The following is a 14025-nucleotide window of genomic DNA, read 5'->3' as shown; positions in this document are numbered from 1 at the left end:
ATTTTTTTGATTTATTGTAGAGATGAGGTCTCGCTGCCCAGGCGGGTCTTGAACCCGCGGGCTCAGGCAATCCACTCACCTCAGCCTCCCAAAGGCGCGGGATTACAGGCTGAGCCACCGAGCCCGGCTTCTAGACCTTCTTAAGGCTTAAGCCTGGAGCTGGTACAGCATTACTTCCACTTTTGTTGATTATTCAGTCACAGTACTGGCCCAACTTCAAAATCCAGAAGAAACACTCCACTTCTTAATGAGGAGAGTGACCAAGAATCTTTAATCCATGCAGCAATCACAAAAGAGATGATTAAAACAAAACTAGTTTTTGTGTTTTCTTTTTTTAATTTTAGAATTTATTTTGAGGAGAAAAATAAAATTGGTTTCTTTCCTGAGATTTCCTTCCAGTTGATAATGACAATGATATCACTTTCCATAAGTCACAGTAAATGATCACTCATTCATTCATTCATTCTGCATTCCATGTTTATCAAGACCTACTATCTGTCAGGCACTTGGGCCATAAAGATATGACTCAGGCTCTGTGTTCAAAGGGTTCATAATCTAATTTAGGGGGTCATAAGGGGAGGAGACCAGGGACATTGCTGGGTGACAAGAGGAAGGCAGCCTAGGAAGAAATTAGATCATGAGAGAGTTTGAAAACTATGAGAAAAATGCTCATTGAGTATTGTTAAGTTAAAAATATATCCCAGTAGGTCCTCCAAATGTTAGATCAGGCCCTATGGGGTATCTGGTCTGTGATCTGGTGCCACGTGAAAGATGCAAAGAATTGCACAGAAATTGGATTAGAAAATATAATTTATTTAGAAAGTAAATTAGAGAGAGAGAAGAGAGAGGAGATTCACCTTCCCATGGTACGGGGGTGCCGAGGCTTAGGAAACATGGCAGCAGTCATAGCTCAAAGGGCACGTGGCCACACCAGAGTTTGGTAAAGCAATGGCCAATGGCTGCTTCAGGTTGAATGCTTTTAAACGTTCACTTTGATGGGGGCAGGTCATTAAGGTGATTGAGTGGTGGTCTACTCCATGTCATAATGAAAGGTGATGGACAGCAGGCAGATGGGTGAGTCAGTCACATGACTGCTGCCATGCCATAGGGTCTGTGTCATGAAGGTCACAAAGGGCTGATTAGGTTAACTTGTTTAAAAACCAGGCTGGGGAGGGGTTTGTAAAACAATTGTCATTCGCTACCTCTGAGAAAACGATTCTGTCCTTGGCTAATGATTAGAGAGTAAGTTAAAGTGAAATGCTAGAAAAACATGATACAGTTAAGCAATGTTAAAAATGGCTGCTCCTTATGCCGGGCTCAATGGCTCAGCCTGTAATCCCGCGCTTTGGGAGGCTGAGGTGAGTGGATTGCCTGAGCCCGCGGGTTTGAGACCCGCCTGGGCAACTTGGCGAGACCTCATCTCTACAATAAATCAAAAAATTAGCCGGGCGTGGTAGCGCGCGCCTGTAGTTCCAGCTACTCGGAAGGCTGAGGCAGAAGGATTGCCAGAACCCAGCAGGTCGAGGCTGCTGTGGCCGGGAGCGGCCACTGCACTCCAGTCTGGGCAACAGAGTGAGACTCTAACTCAAACAAACAAACAAAAAATGTTTCTTGGGTATATCAACTCGGTCTTATGTCCTTTGAAGTATGAACTATTCTTTCTTTCCATAACTCATTTTATCTTTGCAAAAACCATACAAGACGAATCTATTCATCCTCCTTTTACAGATGAGGAAGCTGAGTCTCAGAGAGGTAAAGTGACTTGACTGAGGTCACTCAGCTAGAAAATGGTACAGCATCATGGAACCCAGGTGTACTTGGATCAAAGACCTGAGCCCTTGCCTTGAATTGCTGTAAAAGACACAAGTTACACAGAAGACAAGGAGCAGTGGCTGTTTTCATCCCTGTGTCATGTACTGGTTTCCCCAAGACTGGCCTTTAGGCCTGCTCCCCAGGAAATGGGAAGTCAAATATGCATCAACAAAGTCATCTCACTTCTCTTTTCCTTACTCCGCCCTTTAGCCCTGAGACCTGGCTGGCCTCATTTTCTCAGACCAGGAGAGCATGCTGGCCAACGTCCCCCAGTTCCACATGTCCTGCTGAATCTCTGCACTGCTCAGTCCTGTAGCCACAGGGCCATTTGGACCAGGCTACCTACCTGTCCTTCAACTCAAAGGCTATGCCTGAAAGTGTTCTCCGACTACCCAGACCTTTGCTTTCAAATTTTTACTTTTATTTTTTATTGGAATGTAATTCACATACCATAAAATCCAACATTTTAAAGTGCACATGAGGGGAATCTCAAAAAATCCCAGAAATTTATTTATTAAAAAATTGTGTATTTATTCCTACATGTTTAAACTTTAGTCACCTTCAAAGCAGGCTCTGTTTGATGCAATACACCTTTTGAGACGCTTTTTTCCACTGCTCCAAAGTTTTTGAACATATGAATTTTGATGCCTTTTAGCGCTTCTGCTATTTTTTGTTTCACCTCTTCCACATTGGCAAAACATTTCCGTTTGAGGACTTTTTGTCATCTGGGGAAACAAAGTCACTCAGGTTGAGATCAGGTGAATAGAGAGGGTGGGGCATGGGAGTCATACCTTTTTTGGTAAAAAACTGCTGAGCACATGGTCTGGGCAGGTGCACTCATAAATCACCCATCATGAAAGGGGCAAATGTGTTGAAAGAATCTCCAAAAAAATTCACTGAAGTCAAACGCAGCCTCTTAAAACAACGCTAGCTGGTACACTGATGCTGACGAGTTCCTAGAACACTTACTTAGAAAGGGAGGTCTGTACTACAAGGGGCTTGCCCTCCAAAAAGTAATTCCAGGTTTTTTTAGGTTCCCCCTTGTAATCCAATGCTTTTTTAGTATATTCACAGGGCTATGCAGCCATCACCACTATCTAATTCCAGAACATTTCCATCACCCCAAAAGGAAACCCTAAGCCCATGAGCAGTCATTCCCCATTCTCCCCTTTCCCTGGCCCCTGGCAACCACCAATCTGCTTTCTGTCTGTACAGATTTGCCTATTCTGGACATTTCATATAAATGGGACCCTACAATTCATGACCTTTTGTGTCTGGCTTCTTTCATTCAGCATCATGTTTTCAAAGTTCATACATGTTAGCATGGATCAGTGCTTCATTCCTTTTGATGACTGTGTGAGGTTCTGTATGTCAATGGACCACATTTTATTTGTACATTCATTCATCAACGGACATTTGGGTTGTTTCCATTTTTACTGCTCTGAGTAGCGCTGCTGTGAACATTTGTGTACATGTTTTGTGTGGACACTGCCATTGCTTCTTTGTATCTTAGTGACACACGTCGTTGACTCCCCACTCTCCTGTCCTTCTCCCTACAGTATCCCACCCGCAGGACACTCTGTCACTCTGACAAGAGTTGTAAAAAGGGATGGATGGATCCGCAGAGCAAAGGTAACTTCTGTTTCTTTTCCTGAGACCCTGGAGGTGGGTGGTCTGGCATCCTGGTGGCACAGGTGATGCCCAGTTCAGGTCTTTGGCCTCTGGCTCTCAGCTGTCTTTTTCCACCATCACCAAGCCATTGATGAGCCTGTGTGTCTTGTGCCGTGGCTCTGTCCCCAGCAGACCAGCTGCCAACCGTGAATGTGTCTCCAGTTTCCCAGTGAGAGGAGTTCCTGAAAACTTAGCAGGTTCAAAGTTCTAATTGGTAGAAAAATCAGAATTCCCACAGCATCATCTGAGTATTTTAAGCTTTCTCCTGAATTTCTCCAAAGGTTGAGGACCATGAAATTGTACAACCTGGGAAGCAATACCCATATCAACTGGCAGAATTTCCTTACCTCATGTTTTAACTTAAAAAGGCACGTAGCCGGGCTCGGTGGCTCAGCCTGTAATCCCGCACTTTGGGAGGCTGAGGTGAGTGGATTGCCTGAGCCTGCGGGTTCGAGACCTGCCTGGGCAACTTGGCGAGATCTCATCTCTACAATAAATAAAAAAATCAGCCGGGCTCTGTGGCTCAGCCTGTAATCCCGTGCCTTCGGAGGCTGAGGTGAATGGATTGCCTGAGCCCGCAGGTTCGAGACCCGCCTGGGCAACTTGGTGAGACCTCATCTCTACAATAAATCAAAAAAAAAAAATTAGCCTGGTGTGGTAGTGCACACCTGTAGTTCCAGCTACTTGGAAGGCTGAGGCGGAAGGATCGTCGGAGCCCAGCGGGTCGAGGCTGTGGTGGCCGGGAGCAGCCACTGCACTCCAGTCTGGGCGACGGAGTGAGACCCCAACTCAAAAAAAAAAAAAAAACACAAAAAGGAAAATACCATCAGTGGCTATAATGCACACACACACAAAAGTATATGAGCATTGCATTCCATTCTGAAATATGTGTATATTTGAGTTGGAATGATGGTTATCTTAGCATTGTTCATTATTTAGCGAATTCTTCCTTGGAAATCGGTTAATTTTCCACACACTCCAGGAAGATGCACCATGTTTATCCTATGACTTTGCACATCCTTGACAGGCAGTGTGCCCTTTGAAGGACTCGGATGCCCCTTTGAGAAGGACGTTCTGGTCCATTTATACCAGACTCAACTCCCCTCTCAGTCATCTTTTTCTTGTAAAGATATCAAAAGAGCCAACAGAGCCCACAGTCTTTCTGTGCCCTCTTGGATCCTTTTCTAAAAAGCATACTGTTTAATGAATGTTCTGCATGTTTGTTTCACCCTGTGTACATTTGTGCTCAGGATGGGGGTTCATGGAAGCTGAAGCTGCTTGGTTTATTGAAAAGCCTCGTCTCTTGCTTGAGTTAAATGAATGATGCTCTTCCTGGAGAACTTCCTCTCCACAGTTCTTTCACATCTGTGGTTCTACAACCCCTTGACTGCCCCCCATAGGAATCCAGACTGGAAAGTGCATAGTGTATAAAGGGAACCAGAAGACCTGTGAAGTCTCTGCCTGGTGTCCCATTGAGGCAGCGGAAGAGGCCCCCCGGTGAGTTGCATGTGGGAACAGACATGGTGGCCCTCAGCAGTAACCAGATGAGGCCTTGCTGGGGCTGCCTGGACTTTCCCCTTTGCGGTGACCAAGTCCTGGGGTCTTACCTGCTTCAAGACCCCCAAGCCAGGTACATTGCTTGGCACAAACTGGCGTCTCTGGGAGGGCCATGCTAGTTGTTGAAATATTGTAATAATTCTGTACCAGCTGGTAAATAACTAGTGGCTGAGCACTACTGGGCACCGCTTGCCCTTGGCTATCTCAGCATCTCCCAGGGCACCTCCAGACCCTTTCTTAGTGCCATGGAAGGGCCCATTCTGGCTGGTCAGTGTCCACACTGAGTGATTAAGATAGGAAGGAAGAGCCGGGCTCGGTGACTCAGCCTGTAATACCAGCGCTTTGGGAGGCCGAGGTGAGCGAATTGCCTGAGCCCTCAGGTTCGAGACCTGCCTGGGCAACTTGGTGAGCCCTCATCTCTACAATAAATTAAAAAATCAGCCGGGTGTGGTAGCGCGCGCCTGTAGTTCCAACTACTTGGAAGGCTGAGGCGGAAGGATCGCCGGAGCCCAGCAGGTCGAGGCCCGCTCCCGGCCACCGCACTGCAGTCTGGGCGACCGAGTGAGACTCCAACTCAAAAAAAAAAAGATAGGAAGGAAGGAATGAGATGGAAGGGAAGGAAGAAGAAATGAAAAAGGAAGGGAAAGGTGAGAGAAAGAAGGGAGAGGGGAAGGAAGGAGAGATGGGGGAGAGGAGAAAGTGGTGGGGGGAAGTTTTTGTAAAAGCTCACTGTGACATGCAGATTTGGTGGTCCCTTGTAATGATTATTTTCTTCTGCATACGGTCAGGATGTCAAATCTCAGAAGCCCTTAGAAAGACCCGAAATTAAATCCTAGCTCTAACACATCTTTGCTCTGTGACCTTGGGCAAATGGCTTCACCTTTCTGAGCTTTAGTGTCCTCATCTGTAATAAAATGAGAATAATTTCACCTACCTCATAGGGCTGCTGCAAGGATTAAATGAGATATTTGTACAGCTATTGTAAAGGGAGACCCATGCTTGGTTTATACACAAACACACGCACATGCACACACGTACAATCTGCCCCAGAAGTAGAGGGTAATTCTAGACCAGCACTGTCCGACAGAACTTTCTGCGAGACAGAAATGCTCTATACCTGCACTGTCCAATATGATGACCACTAGCTACATGTGACTATTGAGCACTTGAAATGCGGCTACTGCAACTGAGCCACTGAATTCTTAATTTAATTAAATGTAAACATAAATAGCCACACATGCCTGGTGACTACCCTCTTGGACAGCGCAGTTCCAGAGCAATGTGACTCAAGACCACTCTCTCAACATCTGACGGGCAACAAGAAAACTGTCCCAACCTAGCTTGTGGAAGGCAAAGGTTCCCTGATGTCAGGATGGGATTACTAGGCAGGGTCACCCTCTCGGGCCCTCAATCATTAATGGATCTACCCAGGTTCATTTCTAGGTCACGGTTTCTTTGTTACAGAAGGAATTGCCCAGCTCTGCGTGGGACAACAACCTACACACAAGTAGTCCTTGGTTCAAGACAAGGGGCCCTTTGATTGGCGGTAGTTCTCAGTTCCACCTCTGCTATCAACCCATCCATTAGAAAAATATTGCGGGTCTCCAGTGTGCATTTGACATGACTTTTGGCAAGCAACTCCCTGAACTTCAGTTTCTCATTATACCAATGAGCTAAGATGGTTTGTTTAACCATTCATTCAATGCATCCATCACCACATAGCAGACTTTAAAGACAGAAAGTCCTAGATATGAAACTGGGCCCAACCACTGTACACACCTAAACATACAATTATATCAGAATATGAGAAGAGTCGCAGTAAATGCCACTGGATCTAAGAAGGGAGAAATACTCGGAAAAGCTGGAGAGGTTTTATGGAGAATTTTGGAAGATTGTGAGCACTGGATTGCCAAATCCATTTCTCTTTGCTCATCCCAGCAGCCAAAGCCAGAAACCAGAAGTCTCTGGTCCTATTGGCCCACCGACTCCCTCAGTCTCTGTAGTCACTGATCGCCATCTTGCATTTCTCTCTCCCAGGCCTGCACTTTTAAACAGTGCCGAAAACTTCACCGTTCTCATAAAGAACAACATTGACTTCCCCGGCCACAACTACACCACGTAAGTGCCCAAGATGTCTGGCTGTATTACTTATCTACTGCTACATAACAAATTACCCCAAACCCCAGAAGCCTAAAACAACATACATGTATTGTCTCTCACAGTTTTTGTGGGCCAGGAATCTGGGAATGACTTTGCTGGGTGGTTCTGGCTCAGAGTTGGTCAGGTTGCAGTCAAACTGTCAACTGAGGCTGCAGTCATCTCTAGGCTTGACTGGGCTGGAGAATCCTTTTCCAGGCTCACTCACATGGTTGTTGGCAGGAGGGCTCAGTGCTTCACCACATGGACCTCGTCCTGGGACAGCTTGAGTGTCCTTGGGACATGGCGGCTGGCTTCCCCCAGACCTAGGGATCTAAGAGAGACGCAGCAAGCAAGCAAGAGCATAACCAAGATGGGAATCACAGACTTTAGAAGTGACACCCCATCACTTGTACCATATGCTTCTGGTTACCCAGGCCAACCCTGGTACAATGTTGTGCTCTATACAAGGGTTTCCAGGAGGCAGGGGTCACTTGAGGCCTTCACGGAGACTCACTAGCACACCGGCTCAGTCCTATGAAAGAGATAAATCTATTTTCTTTTCTTTCTTTTTTTTTTTAGTTGAAGTCACACTCCATCACCCAGGTTAGAGTACAATGGCATGCTCATGGCTACCCCAGCTTTGACTTGCTGGGTTCCAGCAATCCTTCTGCCTCAGCCTTCCAAATAGCCAGAACTACAGCCGTGCGCTACCACACCTGGCTAATTTTTGATTTATTGTAGAGACAAAAATCTCACCAAGTTCCCCAGGCTGGTCTCGAACCCACCAACTCAGGCAATCCACTCGCCTCAGCCTCCCAAAGTGCTGGGATTACAGGCTGGGCCATCGAGCCCAGATCCATTTTCTTTTTTTTGAGTTGGAGTCTCACTCTGTCACCCAGACTGGAGTGCAGTGGCCCCCAGTCGCTGCAGCCTTGACCTGCTGGGCTCCGGTGATCCTTCCGCCTCAGCCTTCCAAGTAGCTGGAAATACAGGCGTGCACTACCACGCCCAGCTAATTTTTTGATTTATTGTAGAGATGAGGTCTCCCTAAGTTGCCCAGGTGGGTCTCGAACCTGCGGGCTCAGGTAATCCACTCCCCTCAGCCTCCCAAAGCGCGAGATTACAGGCTGAGCCACCGAGCCGGCAGATCCATTTTCAATAGAAATGTTTGTTTGTCTGTTTGCTTTTAATTATGTGCAGGAGAAACATCTTGCCAGGTTTCAACGTCTCTTGTACATTTCACAAGACTCAGAATCCCCAGTGTCCCATTTTTCGACTAGGAGATATCTTCCGAGAAACAGGAGATAATTTTTCAGATGTGGCGATTCAGGTTGGTGGTGTCTTTGTACAGTGGGGTGTGGGGTGTATTAGGGAATGGAGATTGTCAAATAGCCAAGAGGTCGGGCTACTGGGTCTTCATAATATGGTTCTCGTGTATTGAGCATTTCATAAATCCATGCATCGTGCCAGGGACTTTACTGACATCACCTCATCTAAGACCGTAACAACCCTATGAGTGAGCTACTTGGTGTGTTCTGTGGGTGTTGTGACAAATCACCACAAGCTTAGTGGCTTAAAACAACACATAGTGTTGTATGTTTCTGGAGGGCAGAAGTCCATAATTAGTTTAACCGGGCAGAGAAGTCAAGGCGTCAGCAGGGCCATGCTTTCTCTGGAGCTCTGGGGGAGAACCCATTCCCTTGCCATCTCTCCTTCTGAGCTGTAGTCCTTGCATTTCTTGGTTCAACCCCTTCTTCCATCTTCAAAATCTGCAGGGTAGCATGTTGCCTCAGTGGTCACACTGATGCCTTATTCTGTGTCAAATCTCCCTCTGCCTCTCTCTTATAAAGACACTTGTCTTTTTAACTGGGAGAATTTACAAGAAGGGAACATCTAAGGCCCGCCTGGATAATCCAGGATAATCTCTGTCTCAAGGTCCTTAATTTAATCGCCTCTGCAGAGAGCTTTCCCTGGGGGAGTACTGGGAGATAAAGCAGAAAAGATATTTGCCAGAGTGCCCTGAATTTCACTCTAACGAGTGTTGATTTGATCTTTAATGGGGGGGAGGGCATTAAAGTGTTTGAATTCAAGAGTGGTTCGTTTAGAGTTATGTATTAGGACAATACATCTAATGGCGGTGTGTACCAGATGGGAGGAAGAGCCTGGATATGCTTTTGCGGCTGCCACGGTAATGCTTGTACAAATTGAATAGGGCTGCACTTACAGCTCTGAAACCTTTAGTCAGCATTCTTCCTCTCAAAAGAAAATCTTTCCTTCGGTGATCCTTGCCCTGCAGGGAAGTGGGTGGCTGTGTAATCCACGTCCTGCAGACATAGAGACTGTCTCTTGTTCACGCCCTCAGGGTGGAATCATGGGTATTGAGATCTACTGGGACTGCAACCTGGACAGGTGGTTCCATCGCTGTCGTCCCAAATACAGTTTCCGTCGCCTTGATGACAAGACCACCAGTGAATCCTTGTATCCTGGCTATAACTTCAGGTAACTCTGGCACTCCAGGTCGGACTCACCCAGCGGCTGAACTGTATCCCCAGCAGTCAGTAAGACTGGTGTTGGTTCCCAAGGCAACAAGGTGAATGAAAAAAGACTGCCTCTGAGAGCTAGGCGGTGACTGCATTTTGGCATGAATTTTTTTCTTTTTAATTATCAAAGAGATATACGTTCTTTGTAAAACAAAAACAAAACTAGGGAAACAGAAAATCGTAGAGAGGGATAACAATGACCCATCACTCCTCTATCCTGAGATAATTAATGATAACCCCCAGGGGAATTCTCCTCATCTATACCAATTCTTTCATGAGGTTCAGATGAGATCATATCACACATGTAATTTGGTATTCTATGTCGGTTTTTGGGGGTTTTTTTCATACCCGGTTCACTCAAAATTCTTCATAACCATCACATTAATGATCATAACATTCCACTGTGTGGGTGTCTTCATAGTAATTGCTACAATTCAGGAGGGCTCTTCTATGTACCAGGAACATACCATCACCATCTCTAGACCTCTAGACCTCTTGACACCCCCGGAAGGTGGATGTTGGTGTTCCTGGAAAATGATCTGCCAAGACCCAGAGCTAATAGTGGACACGCCATAATTCTAACCCATGCCACTGTGACCCCCAAACTCTCACTTTTTCACTTCCAGCTCATGGTTTTCTCACCCCTGCCTCCTTATTGGCTATTTGGGTTGTTTCTAGTTTTTTTATTATAAATGACTCTGCACTGTACATCTTTGTTTGAATTTCAGGTTATTTCCTTAGGATAAATTTCTAGACTTATGGAATCAAACGTTATGAGAGGTTATCATATGCTTTTGGATTTTTAAAAATTTCTATGGTTATATTGTCCATTTCTAGTGTTTTTATTTAGTTGTCTTTCAAAGCTATCTACTATTGTTCTAGCCTTATGGATCCTACCCTTTTCTGTCCATTCTACTGTGTAATTCCTTTCATACTGACCTACCGTCTGAAATAACTTGGGTGGGATTTCTCTTTGTAGGCTTTGAAATATCATCTTCTGTAGCAGTGCTCTTACGCAAAGTTCTGTGTGTGCTGTGGGCTGTAGAGGCATTTCTCTGAGCTGATTATGTAATTCTGTAATTGTTCCTGCCAGAATTGTATGGTATCTATCAATTGTGAACCAGTTTTTAGTCGAATTTCTGGGCTTGGGATTTCTTCACTAGAGTCCATTTTCTACCCCCTTGTTATGTAGTGTTTCTGCAGCTCCAATCCTCTTCCCTTCAGGCCTGTTAAAACTCTAGTATAGACTGGTTCAGTTACTCCAAAGGGTCACATGGCTTCAATCCTAATTCATTACTCATGTCTAGCATCTAGAAAAATGTCCTTCCTTGTTTTCAGCTCCACAATGTATTGATATGACTCTTCACACACACACACACACACACACACACACACACACACACACACACACACACACACACACACATTTTTTTAGTCAGAGTCTCACTCTGTCACCCAGTCTGGAGTGCAGTGGCATGCTCACTGCCATCACGGCCTCGACCTGTTAGGCTCAAGCGTTCCTTCTGCCTCAGCCTTCCAAGTAGCTGAAATTACAAGTGCACGCCATCATGCCCAGTTAATTTTTTGATTTTTTTAATTGTGGAGACGAGGCCTCACCAAGTTGTCCAGGCTGGCCTGGAACCCCTGGACTCAGGCAATCCTTTTGCCTTGGCCTCCCAAAGTGCTGGGATTACAAGGTTGAGTCACCGCACCTGGCCTTTCAAAAATATATTTTTTTGAGTCAGAGTTTCACTCTGTCACCACTCACGGCCACCCCAGCGTCGACCTGCTAGATTCAGGCAATCCTTCCGCCTCAGCCTTCCAAGTAGCCGCAACTACAGGTGCATGCTACCAAGTCGGGCTAATTTTTTGATATGTTGTAGAGACAAAGTCTCACCAAGTTGCCCAGGCTGGTCTCGAACCCCTGAGCTCAGGCAATCCTCTCACCTCAGCCTCCCAAAGTCCTGGGATTACAGGCTTGAGCCACCATGTCCGGCCTCAAAAATATTTTGTCTTGCACATCTATGTTTATGAGGAGGAGGAGTTGGAGATGGTGGAGCTTCTCACACTACCTCAGGCTGCCATCTTGATCAGAAGTCCCTTTGATAAGAACATTTGAAAGACGCTTGACACCGTGAGCCTTACTGCTTCCTCACCTGCAGTGTTGTCTTGCTTTTAAGGTTTCTTTCTAGTACATCAAGTGCTTCTAGCTTTGGACTTCAAACCTGTGAGTTCTGGTTCATTTGCATGCCTATGTTTCCCTCTGCTGGCACAGTGCTGAGTCATTCTTGTTTTGACCCTCTGCACAGCTTGTGCTTCTGCTCCTGACTTTTACCTAGTGGTGACCCTGTACCATCCTGGCTCAGTTTCTGCCTTGACTCCTATTTCTAGATCATTTTTCAACCTATTCTTTCCAATCTGTCCCAGCAATAACGTGGCCCTAATACAGTCTCTCTGACCAGGCAAGTTTCCGTGACTGTATTTATGATTGGATATTTCATGCCCTGGTTCTAGACACAAAATAGCCTCATGTTGTTCCCTTTTCAGAAAGAGTTAGCAAGTATATCCCTAGAATAAAGGTTATACAATTTGTCTACAAAGCTGATAGGAAATTGATGTTGGCATTCCTCGTGTGTTGTCATCAAACACACATTGTAGAAAAAAATAATATTTGTTGTGTCAATGGGTATATACTGGTAAAGAAAATAGACAAGGTCGCCGGGCTCGGTGGCTCAGCCTGTAACCCCTCGCTTTGGGAAGCCAAGGTGAGTGAATTGCCTGAGCCCGCAGGTTCAAGACCCACCTGGGCAACTTAGCAAGACCTAATCTCTACAATAAATCAAAAAAATTAACCAGGCTTGGTAGCGTGCACCTGTAGTTCCAGCTACTTGGAAGGCTGAGGTGGAAGGATCGCCGGAGCCCAGCAGATCGAGTCTGCGGTGACCAGGAGTGTGCCACTGCACTCCAGTCTGGGCGACAGAGTGAGACTCCAGCTCAAAAAAAAAGAAAAGAAAATAGACAAGGTCACTACTTTCAAAGAATTACAGCAACGTAACAATCATTAGTCATCAGGAAAATATAAATTAAAACCACAATAAGGTATAACTACATAACAACTAGAATGGCTAAAATAAAAAAACTGGCAGTTCCAAATGTTGGCAAGGTGAAACGTAGCTGGAACTCTCCTACACTCCTGGCAGGAGTGTAAAATGATACAACATTACAGAACTGTTGGGAAGTTTCTAATAAGCATACATCTACCCTATAATCTAGAAATCCCACAATCCCATTATTAGGTATTTACTCAAGGGAAATTAATATATCTGTCCACACAAACATTTATACAGGATGTTCACAGCAGCCTTATTCAAAAGACTTATTCAAGTAGCCAAAAATCTGAAACAATACCAATGTCTAACAACAGGTGAATGGATGCATAAATTATGGTATATTTATACAATAAGACAGTACATAGTATAAATTCAAAAGACCTAAATATAACTGTCTGTAGGATTGATTCATCTATGTTGTTGCATGTATCCGTAGTTGGTTCCCTTCGAATTTAGCCAGACCTAAATAAGTACATACTCTCTGATGCCATTTATAGAAATTCAAGAATAGGCAAAACTCATCTAAGATGACAGAAGACAGAATAGTGTTTGCTGAGCTGAGGAGGGGACTAGAAATTGTCTGGAAAGGATACAAGAAAGTTTTCTGGGCTCATGGAATGTTCTAGATTTTAGTAGGGTTATAGGTTACCCAGGATAGTCATTTGTCAAAACTCATTGAATGGAATCCTTAGGATTTGTGAATTTTATTATATGTAAATTATCCCTCAATAGGGCAAATGAACAAATTCAACAAGATCATTTCAGAATCAAACAAGATAGTCTGATGAGAGAAGGCATGACCAGGGAAGACCTCTCTAAGCACTAGAGGACAGGACCCCTGAGGTACCTTTCACTTTCCTGAGGATTGTGATTTCCTAGTTCAGAAGAAGAGAAACCACACAGACAGGAGCCCATGTTTTAGGAATCGGTTTAGAAAAAAGTTAACTTCTCTGAATCCCTTTAGTACTTATGGTCTAGACTAGTGGTTCTCAGAGTGTGATCTCTAGTACCATCATGTGGGAACTTATCAGAAACGCCTCACCCTACATCTATGGATTCAAATACTCTGCATGTGGGGCCCAACAATCTATGTTTATGCCGGCCTCTAGGGATACCTGATGCCCACTCAAATTTAAGAACCGGCTGGGCTCGGTGGCTCAGCCTGTAATCCCAGCACTTTGGGAGGCTGAGGTGAG

At 45.2% G+C, this 14025-nt stretch overlaps 1 protein-coding gene across 2 annotated transcripts in view; it reads left to right on the top strand.

Moving 5' to 3' along the window:
- P2RX7 (purinergic receptor P2X 7) overlaps nt 1–14025 on the top strand; it is a 57260-nt gene that overhangs the window by 26920 nt on the left and 16315 nt on the right. For both annotated transcript variants that reach the window (XM_008059966.2, XM_008059967.2), the window contains 5 exons: nt 3372–3444; nt 4884–4980; nt 7078–7158; nt 8380–8509; nt 9542–9678. In XM_008059966.2, the coding sequence (XP_008058157.1) occupies nt 3372–3444; nt 4884–4980; nt 7078–7158; nt 8380–8509; nt 9542–9678 (518 nt within the window). The remainder of the gene's footprint in view (nt 1–3371; nt 3445–4883; nt 4981–7077; nt 7159–8379; nt 8510–9541; nt 9679–14025) is intronic.

The sequence above is a fragment of the Carlito syrichta genome, unplaced genomic scaffold (genome assembly GCF_000164805.1).
Source record: "Carlito syrichta isolate Samal-C Ts95f unplaced genomic scaffold, Tarsius_syrichta-2.0.1 Scaffold304458, whole genome shotgun sequence".
Lineage (NCBI taxonomy): Eukaryota > Metazoa > Chordata > Mammalia > Primates > Tarsiidae > Carlito > Carlito syrichta.
This window is presented reverse-complemented; position numbering and strand designations above follow the sequence as displayed.